This window comes from Miniopterus schreibersii (genome assembly GCF_964146895.1).
Source record: "Miniopterus schreibersii genome assembly, chromosome: 1".
Classification (NCBI taxonomy): Eukaryota; Metazoa; Chordata; class Mammalia; order Chiroptera; family Miniopteridae; genus Miniopterus; species Miniopterus schreibersii.
Genome location: NC_138101.1, coordinates 193110464 through 193124325, shown reverse-complemented (window position 1 = coordinate 193124325; position 13862 = coordinate 193110464). Strand labels below are relative to the sequence as shown.

The 13862-nt window shown below is 52.9% G+C and overlaps 1 protein-coding gene across 2 annotated transcripts in view; it reads left to right on the top strand.

Annotated features, from left to right (window-relative positions):
• CCDC88C (coiled-coil domain containing 88C) overlaps window positions 1–13862 on the top strand; it is a 110980-nt gene that overhangs the window by 54769 nt on the left and 42349 nt on the right. For both annotated transcript variants that reach the window (XM_081147976.1, XM_081147977.1), the window contains exons 5-12: window positions 453–511; window positions 1341–1424; window positions 3871–4011; window positions 4652–4836; window positions 5547–5628; window positions 5962–6120; window positions 12765–12911; window positions 13544–13688. In XM_081147976.1, coding sequence (XP_081004102.1) covers window positions 453–511; window positions 1341–1424; window positions 3871–4011; window positions 4652–4836; window positions 5547–5628; window positions 5962–6120; window positions 12765–12911; window positions 13544–13688 — 1002 coding nt within the window. The remainder of the gene's footprint in view (window positions 1–452; window positions 512–1340; window positions 1425–3870; window positions 4012–4651; window positions 4837–5546; window positions 5629–5961; window positions 6121–12764; window positions 12912–13543; window positions 13689–13862) is intronic.

The following is a 13862-nucleotide window of genomic DNA, read 5'->3' as shown; positions in this document are numbered from 1 at the left end:
TGCAGAATGTTGATAACGGGAAGCTGGGTGATGAGTCTATTTGAAATGAGGCACGATTAAAAGATAAAGTTGTGTGCAGCCTCGTTTTAGAGTCAGTTGACTCAGTGTTTCCTGTGGGCATGACTCTCTGCCATTGGACTTTGCTTCCCAGACTCACTAAAAAGATGCTAATGTTGAAGTTCATGGATTATCATGGGAAGCTATTTATGATATATTTGAATGGAAAAGAACCACAAATAGTTGTGTACAGAATTCTCATTTGGTTTAAATAATATACAAACCCATATGTAGAAAACAGATGGCGTGTGTACACCCAAGTCAAAATCACTGGGTAGAGAAATTTTTTTTTTAGCTTATCTGATCTCCCCCTCCCCCTTACAGCAGACTAGTGTCTCACCTGTGAGATTTTATGAACCAAGTGTCTAATTAAATATGTTGCTCTTTTTATTTAGGGAAGAGTATGGAGGAAATCAAGAAGGTGCTGTTGCTGGTGCTGGGCTGTGCTGTCCAGGTAGGGCTTGGGCAGAGGTGGAGGGGGCCTGCCCTTAGCCACCTTGTGTTTAGATTTGTGGGGATAAAAAGCTCCCCCTTAGTGAGGTAGGAGTGAAACTGCCTTCAGCCCAACATAACACTTCGTCCCTGACTTCCTGAGAGAAGGGATCACTCGATAGGTGGGGGCCGATTCTAGTACCAGGGCACCTTTGGCAAGAGGCAGGTGGGGATTCCTCAGACCAGGGTGCCATTAGCAAATTGTCCCCAGTATAGGGACACCTAGAGCAAAGGTCAGAAACTACGTACAGCCTGGGGGCCAAATCTTACCCACCCCCTGGTTTTGAAAATAAACTTTCATGGGAACAGAGCCCCACTGGGTTGTCTCTTTGTGTGTTACCCCTGGCTGCTCTCACACCAGTGGCAGAGCTGAGACAAGTGGCCCGCAGACTCTAAAATTGTTTTTACCATCCCGCCCTTTGAAGATGAAGTTTGCCACCCCCGCTTAAACCAGGTGTTCTTTACTTGTTTAGAAATCATCTGGAGAGCTTGTTTCACGTGCAGATTTCTGTGTTTCGCCCCCAGTGTTTTCAACCTGATGGGGCTTTTTAAAAACAAGCTCCCCAGGTGATTCTGGTGCACGTGGTTGAAGCAACTTCTAGAGAAACCTCAGCTTCTAGAGAAACCTCAGTCTAAGGGACAGTAGGGAGGACAAGGGCGGACAAATTCTTGGTTATAAAGGAGGAAGCCGGGGCTGGGCTGGTAGTTCATTTGGAAACTCTTTCTGTGGCTGTGGTAGGCCCAGGTTGCCTTACTGGAATGCGTCCATTAACACGTGTTACCCTCCGCAGTGTGAGAGAAAAGAGGAGTTTATTGACAGAATCAAACAGCTGGACATTGAGACCCAGGCTGGGATTGTGGCCCATATCCAGGAGGTAGGTGTGTGGCTGGCTTTGTGGGGCTCAGCCGTGGACCCCCACTCCCGTGGCAACCGGAGGCAGGCTTTCTCCACCAGGGAAAAGTTTAAAGACTACGTCACCCATTCGTGATTTTACTAAGTTTAGGTTTCAGACACCACAGAAATATGGAACCTGTTTGGAAGGGTAGTCATTGGCACGCTAAAATAAAGTGGGGGTAAAAATTTAAAAATAATTTTAAAACACCTCAGTCAAGTCTTCTTTTGCCTGCCCCTCTTGCCTAATATGGACTCAGACTATTTTAAAGTACTGTCAAGTAGTTTGGGCTCAGAATTTGATTTACAGTCCCTGAAAATATATTCTGGCAAATGTTACCCTGCTTCAAATGGTGTATTTTCACGGAGAAAGATTCTCCATGTCCATCAGTGACATGGCAAAGAGACATGCTGCCTCCACTTGGGAAGTGAGAAACCTCCAGGTCCCAGAAGGGCTGTCGCTGTAGACTCAGCCCCTGGGATGGGGTCGGGAGGGCACTGCACTGCGGGCAGCCCCTCTGCCATTGACCTTGGCAGAGGTGGAAACATCAGCGAAGTGGTTTCCCTGGAAACAGAGCCTGTGGGGGAAAATACCCACCTGAAAATTTATTTCCCTGGCATCCTCCCGAACCCTCCCTCCAGAAGGAGCATTGTATGTTTTAATTATCTTAGAAGATGTGGTTTAGCCTTCAGTCTGATTGGACAGATGAGATAAAGGCATGAAAAAGACAGGGGCAGGAGCACATAGGAGCAGGTGTGTGACTGGCAGGGGCAGGTGAACACAGCTCCCCACGCCAGGGCCAGGGACAGGCTGGGCTGATGGGTTCCCAGCCTCCAGGTACCTTCAGGTGGTGGTTTCAGAATCGGCACTGGAGCAGGAGATGGATGCAGCTGGAGGGTCCAGTGAAGCTGGCATCCGGGGAAAGTCAGCATTGTCATAAATACTCTTAGCCATTCGTGTAGGTGAGTGGCCACCTGTCAGCCTGATAACAATTCTGCCTTTTAATTTTCCTTGTGTGTCCACATGTTTTGAAAATGTATGTATCTGGGTACTAGGCCCTTGCTACTCACTGTCTTTCCTGCCCAGACAGCAGGATATTTAAAATAAAAGGGGGGGTGGAATGCAGCCCAAAAAGTCCTATGTGATTATCAAATTCAGGGCTGGCCATGGGGACTGGGCTTCAGAATTAGTTGGGTGCTTCTCCAACAATCAGGTGCCTGGGCCCCACAAAAGACCCACTGACTCAGAATCAGAGGAGGGGCAACATGAGCCTTTAATTAAAGCTGCTCGTATGACCCATGTGTGGTTGGGGTTGCGTCCCAGGATCCCCTTACAGACATGAAGGGCCTTTCCCAGGCACTGGTGTGGAGCAGGCCTAGAACCCTGCCTGCGTCCCAGATCCAGGCCTTTAGGGTGCCCATACCATGGGCTGAGACTTCTCCCAGTCTCTGAGATCTGCTGAATCCCTACTTTTCCCCTGTGAGGTGGGGAGAGGTAAGGAAGGTGGGTGTCATTTGAGAAACTGAAAGGCCCTGTTTTCTTGTGGGTTGTTTTTTGTTTGTTTTTTAAATTATTCTCTATCTCCATTTACTCTTCTGGAAAATTTAAGGAATTTTTTTGGTGCACCTCAGTGAGTGGATTTCCATTTGTTTTCCCCTTTTGAGGCCTGGGTGCACGAATACTTCCCACACTGAGGACGAGGATTTGAAACAGACCTTCTGTGTCCTCTGGCTGGTCTGGGGGGTCAGGTTGAGAAGGTGGGGTCAGCAGTTGGTAGAGAGGCTGCCGGGTGAGGACTTGGCCGCGGGCCGGCGCTCCCACCGGCAGAAAGGGGAAAACCAGGTGGTCCTACGTGGCCTGTGGGGCTGAGATACAGGCTTACCTGAAAATTATTTTAGGTTATGAAATATTTCCCCGGAAAATAATGTAAGATTGTTATGTAACTAACATTCTGACATAATAAGCATTTTAATATTTTGCCGTAATCGCACTAGATTTTAAGAAATAAGATATTATTCCTTTCCTCACCCTCCCACTCCCAAGGCTGACGTTCTCTGTGTGATAAATTGTTGGTGCTCCACTAAAAATATCTGAGGACTGTTGAGGGAACTACTGCATTGTAAGGAGTGCCTTCTGGTATTAAAGTCAGTGACCTCTTTGAACCAGAGTTGAAAGCAGAAGTGGTTTGTGTTGGTAAAGAGCTCGGCTGCAGAGAATGGCTGTGCTTGCTCAGGAGCCCCCTGCCCTCCCACCACAGAAACTTTGTAGATGAAGGTTAATAAGATCAGTGACATGGGTCAGCTGTGGGAGAGTCTGCCTGGCCCCCGAGGCTTCGTCTTGGGAGGTGAGTGCTCTTCGCCACCGCCACCCCCCCCAGAAGCTGCTCTCTGCCCGGCCTCTGCAGCACCGTCCCCGTGTGTGCCCTCAGGTCACCCACAACCAGGAGAACGTCTTCGACCTGCAGTGGTTGGAGGTTCCGGACGTGGCCCCGGAGGAGCTGGAGGCCCTCTCGAGGAACATGGTGTTTCACCTCAGGAGGCTCATAGATGAGCGAGATGAATGCACGGAGGTGTGTTTGCAGGTGGCCCAGCAGCCTGGTGGGGCAGGTTGGGGAGGGACTTAGGCCTGGCGCCCTAGTAATGGGCTGTTCTCCTCACCCTGACTCTTCCTCTCAAGCCTGTACACCGCCTGGTCCTCCTGGCCTAGTTTCTGCAGGGGCAGGACATGCAGCGCACAGTCATCTCTGGGACACCTGTGTGAGGACAGGAGTTGAGCTTGGGACCCTGCTCCATTCACACGCCCCTTTCTGTCTCAGTAAATATATCATCACTTTTAAAAAGTTATACCAGCCCGGCCGAGCGTGGCTCAGTGGTTGAGTGTCGACCTAGGATCCAAGCGATCGGGGTTTGATTCCCAGTCAGGGCACATGCCCGGGTTGTGGGCTCAATCAGTGACTCTCTCATCATTGATGTTTCTCTCTCTCTCTCCCTTTCCTTTCCTCTCTCTGAAATCAATAAAGATATATTTTAAAAATACATAAATAAAAAGTTACACCACCTTTTTCCCTCTTCCCTCCTGATTTTGCACTCTTAGCTGACATCTTCTCTTTTACTTTCTTCCATCTTTTGGTCATTTTTCACCAAGTTCCAGTGCAGGCACTGTCCCGGGCACAGGAACACATGGTGAGACCCCTCTCTGCCCTGCTGCAGATGATCGTGGACCTGACCCAGGAGCGGGACTACCTCCAGGCACAGCAGCCGCCCAGCCCCCTCAAGTCCTCCAGCGCCGAGTCCACACCCAGCCCGACCAACAGCCTCTCCAGCGAGGACAAGCAGCACCTGGCCGTGGAGCTTGCGGACACCAAGGCCAGGCTGCGCCGGGTCAGGCAGGAGCTGTGAGTCCTCCAGTGGCCCCGTTCTTTCTGCTCTTGTTTCTGCATATGTGGTTCACTGCCGCATGGTGCAGCAAACGGGAGAGCTCTGACTCGTACCCCAGAGTCACTGGGCTCTATTCCAAGCTTGGTCCCTGTTTGACCATGGGCTGGTCCACTCCCACCCCAGGCCACACAGGAGGGGTTCTGCTGGGTCTTTAGGGCTCTTGCCAGTCCAGAGATCACAGACTTACAGAAGCAGCCTGCTATTCACCCTCAGGCCCAGTGCGGGGCTCAAATGGCCACACACTGGTGTGTGTGTTCTTGGCTGGAGGGAGGATGTCTCTCTCCTGGTCTGGTGAGCCTGTTCCCCCTTTCCTGCAGCTGGTGATGTCACTCTGCCTGTCATCTCGGGAGCCCCTGCCCTTACCTCTACACCAGTGGGCCTCACTGCCTGCTAGGCAGTGGAAGAGCACAGTGGCTCCTGGGGTCTCCTTACCTGTCCAGCACCCTCAGAGGAAAACTCAGTGTCTGGTGGGTGTAGTCTGAGAGCAGGCATTGAAAACTTAAAAGTGACATTTGAGTCGAGAGCGTTTTTGCAAGCCCTGCGTGCAGACTCCCTCCTCACCCCCAGAAGCCAGGTCCTCTTTCCTTTCCCCACCATGGTCTCCCAAGGTGGGTTGCTAGGTGCTTCTGAGGAAGCCCTCACCACTCGTTCTCCGAATTGCCCCCAGGGAGGAGAAGACAGAGCAGCTCGTGGACACCAGGCATGAGGTAGATGAGCTGGTGCTGGAGCTGCAGAAAGTCAAGCAAGAGGTGAGCAGGAGGCCTGACGTGTGTGGAGGGGGTGGGAGGCTAGGATGCCCCAGTAACCGTGGCCCGAGGTCCAGGAATATAACCACGGGACCTTCCAACAAAGGCCTGTTTCCTTCCCGCCCAAAGCAACGCTGCCTGAGAGCCAGTAGTCCTGAGAGCTGCGGTGGGGACATGTTTTAGTGACAGCGTGTGGGGCCCCCATGCAGCGGCCTGCACTTGGAGCTGCTCCGCCACCAGGAACTGGCTTCTCCTGGGACTGCAGGGACTTGGCCCTTTGTTCCCCTCCCCAGAGGGTGCCCTGAGCTAGGTCTCCTACCTTTGCTCACCTCCCAGAACGTCCAGCTGGCGGCCAGCGCCCGGTCTGCTCGCGCCTACCTCGATGAGCTGGACTCCCTGAGGGAGAGGGGGAGCCGCGTGGAGAGGCTGGAGGCGGAGCTGACGCGTTTCAGGGAGAAGCTGAAAGATGCAGACTTCTACAAGGCCCGCATGGAGGTGAGCCAAGCCGGAGGGCCCCAGGATCTCTGTCCTGGATGAGGGGCGGGGAGGGGAGGGGAGGGGAGCCAGCACCTCTCCAGCTTACCCTTTCCCTGCACTCAGCCTGTCTGCGGGACCCCCGACGGCCTCCCTCTGTTAGTGGGAGGAATGGGGTCGGGAACATGGTTGAAGGGCCCTGGTTCTTTTAAGGTTTTTCCTTCTACTTCGTGCCACAGGGACAACCTGTCTATTCACATGTCTGTTTTTTTAGACGTCTTGCAATTTCTGTGGCTAAATCTTGCCAGGACTGTTTCCTTTTCTGTAAAACAGATTACTGTACTACCTCATGAGGTTTTCACAGTGAAATACCTGGTATTTGGGCAAGTCCCATATTAGTGCTCAGTGGTTAGCCTACTCTGACACCGAGGTCGTGGGTCAGTTCAGGGGAGGGTGTCAGGGCTAAGGGGGGGACGGAGACCAAGACCCGGGCAGGGTTACTGACGGTTTGACCACTCACCCTGACTGCTTCACGTCAGTAGCAGGTTCCAGACCCCCTCTTTTCCAAGGACTTGGGAATTTTGCCCCTTTCAAAGATCCCAGGGTTTAGAGGCAGTTTTTGAAGTCAGGATGCCAGCTCATACTGAGTGGGCCTGCTAGATAGTAAGAAATCATCCCCATTGCCAGCCAGGAAGCTTTTGAGGGCACTGAGCACAGGTGTGGGGAGCACAGGCTGTCTCTCTCCCTGCCCAGCTGCTGGCAGGCAGGTGTGCTTGGGGCAGGCTGTTTGGCCCGAGACCTCAACCTGCTCTCCTGCTCTCAGGCCCTGGGATCCCTGGGCCAGGTGGCGGCGGGTTGGGGATGGCTATGGTCCAGGCTTGTTTGTTCCTCCCACCTACTCAGGTTATGTCTATTTCCCCAGCAGTGTTAGGGACACACTCACCCTACCCTCTGGGTGCTATGCCAAAGCCGCCTGGCCTGAGCAGGGGTGGGGGTGGGAGACCAGCTCTCGGCTTTGTCCTGGAAATGGTCCACTGGCCCTGCTGGTGACGAAAGGCATAAACCTGCAGCACAGACAGGTGCTGGGGCACGGCACACGTCACTTACTGGAAATGCCACAGTTGGGAGAGTCCAGGGCAGTCATGCACAAGCTTCCCCAGAGGGCTGCCTCTGCAGCCCCTCCTGCACACTGGGGACCTGATGCAGCCCCTTGTCTCACTCAACACTCTGTCCCATGGATTGTGGTGGGTTGCAGGGCTCAGTCTCTGTCTCTGTCTCTTCCTGACCTGTCCAAGCAGCCTCATAGTCAGGCAGACACAGTGACTTAGCACCTGTGTGGTGCTAAGCCCTGCACCAGGAGCAGGGATCCAACACACAGCAGGACTCGCTCCCTGCACTCGGGAGCTGCTGAGCTTTTGGGGGGTTTCGCATGGGGACCCTTTCCCATGGTCTCAAGTTTCATGCCTCTGGATAATAACAGCAATAGTTTTCATATTGATTAATAATTTTGCTTTGAAGTTAGAAATGCCTTAAATTTTGTATTAGTTTAATTAGTTACAGGAGAAATATCGTGGTTCATGGAGTCCAGGCCATGATAGAGGATGAGTCACACTATTCTCAGAAGCCCAGAATATCAGGGCCCAGTGGAGGCCAGTGCTCGTGCACACATCCTTAGGTCAAGGTAATTACAGTAGCCTGGCAGACTGTCTGCACCCCCCCCCCCACCCCGTTAGCTCTGCTCGCCAGATTTTCTGTGTGCACCTTGAGCCCCTGAGGGCAGGGGTAGAGTCTCATTCGACTGCATGCACGCCTGGGGCATAGCACACACAAGGCACCTGGAAGTCGCCACACAAGTCAAGTAAACACCCATCTCTCAGCAATGAAAAGGCTTTCAGTCTGGGGAGAAGGACGTGGGGGGGGGGGCAAGACAAGGACGACGCACGGACTATGAGGTTTTGTCTCCTTTGGGATGGTGACAGCGTTGGATGTGATGGGCAGCTGAGCGAAGAGCGAGCGAGTAACATGCGTGCTGGCTCATGTTTGTGGACATCCACCATGCGGGGGACCCTCCTCTAGGTACAGGGGGCCACAGATGGCCCGGGGGCCCTCCCTGAGAGCCTGTCCAGCATCACCACAGTGCCACGTGGGAGGAAAGGGACTGGGCATTCAGGGTGAGGGAAAGGTTAATTTTGGTTAGAAAAATATGGAACAGAAATTTCCTTGTTTTGTTTTCAAACTTTTGGCAGCTTCTTTGTGGTTCCTAGTCTGGTTTACGGAAGGGTTAAAACAACAGCCAGAGGAGAGGCCTGGGCGTCCCTAGGCACAGTGGGAAGTGGGGGTGCACTGGGTGACCCTTGACTTCCTTCTGCAAACAGCCATCCCACCAGGGCAGGTGGTGCAGGACACAGGCGGAGAGAGTTCGCCTGGAGGGTTCCTCTTGTCCCATGTTTTGTCATTGGCTCAAATTCCCGACAGCAAAGATGCTCTGTGCGTCCTCAGCAGGAGGGCCGGGGGGCCTTGCCTCTCCCCCCCCCCCCCCCCCCAGAGTTACAGCTTCCTAGGCAGTGTTTGTTCCTAGAGGTGGAGACTTAACCAGCACAGTCATTCCACTTGCTGGTCCCGTCTTTAAAAGGAGTGGTCGTCCAGGCATCCCTGAGCCCCTCGCGCCCTGGCACTGTGGGCATAGGCTGTAGGGCGTTTCTAGAGCTTGTCCCGCCGAGCCCCTGTCCCAGAGACGGCCCCTGATCCATGCAGGGAGGGGCAGGGCAGGTTGACAAGGCAGTTAGGAGCTGGCAACGGTCGGCCTGGTGCGGCAGCCACACACTCTGGGTTCGTTTGTTTGTTTTTTGTTAATCCCCACCTGAGGAGTGAGGAAGTTTTTCCATTGATTTTTAGAGAGAGTGGAAGGGAGGGGGAAAGGGGGAGGAGGGAGGGAGGGAGGGAGGGGGGAGGGGGGGAGGGGAGCTGAGTAGTTGTAACAGACATACCACCTGAAAAGCCAAAAGGATTTACTCTCTGGTCCTTTACAGACCCGTGGTCTGGCCCACAGTAGGTGCTCTGTGAGATCTTTAAAATGAGCGGTGATAGCAGCTTAGGGAGCTGCTTCCGCGTGCAGGGACTGTGTTAAGCTCTAACTACATGGTCACATTTGAGCCTCCTGGTGGCCCTGCGAGGTTTAGCAGCCACTGTTCCTCTCATTTTTCAGAAGAGAAAGCTGAGGATTAGTGATTTGCTCAGCATCATAGTTGGTAAGGAGGTGGCTTTGGCAGGGAAACACAGCTGACTGCCTCTAGGACCTTGGCCTTGCCGAGGAAGGAAAACATGGGTGGGGTCGTGGAGACACAGGTGGTGCGGGCAGAGGTGGAATGGGGGTACTCGTCGCGGGTAGGGGTGGGCACAGCGTAGGACGCCATGGGACAGCCTGGCCTCCAGCAGCTCATGCCGGCACTTGGATGTCCCATCGCAGTTGGGGAACGTACAGTCACAGCACTGACTGCCTTGAGCACCTGGATCTTGTGTTCCCACTTGGGACGCTGTGTTTCTTGATCACTTCTAAGGCATTCAGATAAAATTCAGTACATTAAGAAATGAGAGCAGGACAGGGCTGCTGTTGGGCTTATGGTTCATTCCACCATGCTGCTCATTTCAGATGAAGCTTAAAAACAGGCTGGTCTTCTGCGAAGTTTAACCAACTGCAGCAAACCCGGTGAGCAGGTAGTTTAGCAAGGGGTGATCTCCCTCCTCTGAGGACACTGCTGGGCTGGCTTTCTGTTGCCCTGGACACCTTGGAGATCCCTGGGTGCTGCGGTCCTGGGTGCTGTAAGGTGCTAGTTGTTTCTTTGATCTCCCCCAACACCGTGTTTGGAGCTTGTTGGGGTCAACACATCACCACCACCCCTGGAAATGAGTGTCTGCCTCTTGCTTGGTGGGTGGATGCTCAGTGAGTGCTGGACTGGACGGTGTCTTACAGGGACTCAAAGTGATGGTGATGGTCAGTCAACCTGCTTGCTGGGCCTCAGGCACTGAACATGGGGTATTTCACATGCATTATCACATCACATCTCCATATCAGCCCCATTTTCATTTCCATAGTAGGAAGGAAGGATCCACGATCCAGGGACTTGTACTTGCTTCAGGCCCCAGAGCTAATCGTGCAGGTGGTGGGGGTTGGGGCCCGTCAGCCCACAGTCCCAATCATCACTCCCAGTCACCATCTCAGGTAGGGGTGGCCACAGCCCTTGGGCCACTTGGGGACAGGCCATTAGGCCTGGCCTGTGACTTTCTAAATGTGGACCCTCACCTGTTTGCTAGGCTGGGTCAAGCCTTTAAATAGCCTCCCGGTTCAATTGGGGTCAGGTCTTCGGGAGGAGGCTGACTGTGAGCAGCTGCCAGAAGTGTGGCTCCTCCCTCCTCCAGGACAGCCCTTTGCCAGCTTTAGGATTCGGGCATAACTTCTTGGGGTCCAGTCTCTTACTTCTGAGGTGGCTGGGTGTGCAAAGCAAGTGGAGATGTTTCTGTTGCCTAATACATGGTGAAAGTTGATGCCACCAGAAAATTGAGACATATTTAAATAGTAGCTATAAGTCATTTTGTTCCGTGCTGTGTTTTGCCTCTGGACACTTGTCCATCCCTGCTTATCTCTAAGTCCTTCACATGTCACCTCTGATTCCCCCTCATGGCGTGATTCAGCTAACAAGTGTCATTGAACATTTTTGGGAGGCCCACAAGAACAGAAGTGGAATAGTCCTGCCCTGTGGGACTAGCCTCGGGGAGGGGGACAGGCCAGCTGAGTGTTTCCTCATAGTGGGTATTCTGGGAGCCCAAGCATCTGACTTCGTGTGTGGAATAGAGTAGAGTTGCAAGCACTTCTCAGAGGGGCAACTCTGGCTGGGTTTTGAAGGCTGAGTAGGAGTTGGTTGTAAGGATGAAAGGGCAAGCTGTGCTTGGGGAGCTCAAGGCCTGAGTATGATGATACAGGTGAGTACTGGTGGGTAGACCAGCTGTAACACAAAGTGAAAATGCTGGAGGCAGTGGCCAAAGAGGGAGAGCTGGGCCGCCTTCCTGCTTGAAGCCCCTCTATGTGCTCCGGCTCACATCATTGATAGTAGTCAGGGCTTCTTACCCATGCGGGCTCCTTAAGGATGAGTTGAGGGCAGTGGAGAGAACATAGGTCTGGAGCTCTCCAGCCTGAGTTCAAGCCCCAGCATCATCCCTTGCTAGCTTTGTGACTTGGGGCTCATTCCTTAATTTATCCTAGTCAATGTAGGAGGGACTGTCCCTGCCTCCCTCTGGGACAGGGATGGGGAACACCTGGCCCTGCCACGGCCTCACCAAAGAGAAGTAGTTCCAGCCATCCCATTAGGGGCGAGTTAATTAAATGTTTGACCAAATATAGCAGGCTAATTTTTAAGTTGATAATTTTGTATGGCCCACAAGTGATGTTAGAAATATCCAAATGGCCTTTGGCAGAAAAAATATTCCCCACCCCTGCACTGGGGGCTGTTGTGTGGAGTGAATGAGGCAGGGACAGAGAGCGCCTAGTGCAGGGCTAGGGACAGGCAGAGAGAAGGCGCCCGGTGAATCCAGTGTCTTAATGACCAAACCCTTCCCACTTCCAGGCTTTGATCAGAACCATGTCCACTGAGGTAAAGTGTAGGTTTCCCCTCTGCCAAGAATCTTGGATTCTGGCCCACTCAGGGGAAATGAACACATACATACGTGATGGATAAGCAGGAGCTAGCGGCCCCTCCCAGTTGTTAGAACCTGTGAGTGGGGCAAGCCTTGGAAAACTGCCCACCAAGAGGAACAGACAGGTTCCCGTGTATGCGTGTTCGCAGACTGAAGGCATTGGGGAGACTCAGTCCCCCTGGGATCCTGAGTTGTGCTGGGAGGGCTCCAGAGGGAGGGAGCAGAGATGAAGGGAATGAGCTGAAGGGCTCCCCCATGTGCTGAGCACCTGGGACAGGAGTGAGTCCAGCGGACTCCTTCCATGAGGGGACTCCTCCCATGAGGGGCCTTTAAGGGACCAGCCATTGCATTCCACATGCAGCATGTACCTGACACATAGTAGGCCCATAGTACTTGTTTGTTGTATCGTATGGACCCCTCATTTACAGGAAATTGCCGAGAGCTATTTTTCCAAGAGTGTGTGTATAAAATGTTCAAATAACTGTGTGTTGAACAAAAAATTGTCCAAATCACCATTTTTTTCCAGGACCCAGATCAGCGGAGTGAATGTTGAATTGAGGGGCCTAGACTCAGCCCTCAAACCCAGGACAGACTCTTAGCCCCCACCCCTTCCTTATTAAGGAAACGGGCTGAGTGAAGTCCCATACCTGTCAGCAGAGACACTTGTCCAACCAGACGAGGTTATAATGTCAGACACTCTCACGCCGTGGCCAGCAGAAAGGGGACACTGAGGAAGTGTTTCCTTCCCGAACTTAAATAGAATAGCTTCTTGATTGAGGGATTTTTTTCCATAGAGGAAGTCCATTTGGCCTGGCCTAGTAAAAACGGTGCAGGGGCTCAAAAGTGGAGACAGAACTTCCCGTGGCAGGAGTTTCACCCCTAGGTTGTTGGTTTGGGTCTGGATGCCTGGAGGAGCACTGTTGTCACGAACCAGGGGCCTTTATCTGATGGTTCTCGTGTATGTTTTTGCTGACCAGGAGCTGAGAGAAGATAATTTCACTTTAATTGATACCAAGTCCATTCTGGAGGAACAGCTGACTGCTGCTCGGGCCCGGGTGGACAAACTTTACGAGCTGGAGAAAGAAAACCTGCAGCTGAAATCGAAGCTTCATGACCTGGAATTGGTATTACAAGCTGTTGCCACCACGTGTAAAACCAGACAGGGGCAGTTTCAGGTTATGCGGTGCCCTGCTCTGATTTTCATCCGCTGGGTTGGTGCTGCGGCCGACACGGTGACCCACTGACTGCAGTGTCGCTAAGCTCAGCGGCTTGAGTGGGCACCACTTAGGGTCCCCCAAACAGATAAGGCTTGACCGCTGTGCTGCTTTTCTGTAAGGATGGATGTACGTGGGTGCCTGTTGTAAAAAGTGCCCCTGCTGGCATGTATGGTGTGAGTTGAGCTGTGATTTGTGAGTCCCTACGGCCTTTCCAAGGCATGTTAGGCCTGCTCAGGGGCCACAAAGCTTCCATTATCACATTACTTGCTATAAAGCCTGTGCTGTAGCCACTTTGTTCATACACTACTCGGAGACCTCAGGCCTCTTCATCACCCAGGTGCTGGGTCAACATATCTTTTAGTGGTTGTTACTTACAGCTGGGGCCTGTGTTGGAGTCATTTCTGTGCAGCTGTGTTTTTGGAAGTGAGCAGGTGCATGGACGCCCTTCATCCTGGGGGAATGAGCGTAGATACACGGGGGCTGGGGCCTGTCCAGAGGGTGCCCCAGGACACATCCTCCCCCCCCCTCTTCCTACATAGGACCGAGACACAGATAAGAAACGCATCGAGGAGCTGCTGGAAGAGAACATGGTCCTGGAGATTGCACAGAAGCAGAGCATGAACGAGTCAGCCCACCTGGGCTGGGAGCTAGAGCAGCTGTCTAAGGACGCAGCCCTGTCAGACGGTAGGCAGCAGCCCCTGGTGCTGGGAGCCAGCCCGGCTGCGGCTCCTCCCTCATCCAGGGAGCTGAGCCCTTGGCTCTGAATCTCATGTGTCAGCCCATCCTCACCCCAAGTAAATCGGATTTTATTCAAGGGCCATTTGGAACAGTTTCACTGCAATTCTCCCCAGGGAGAAC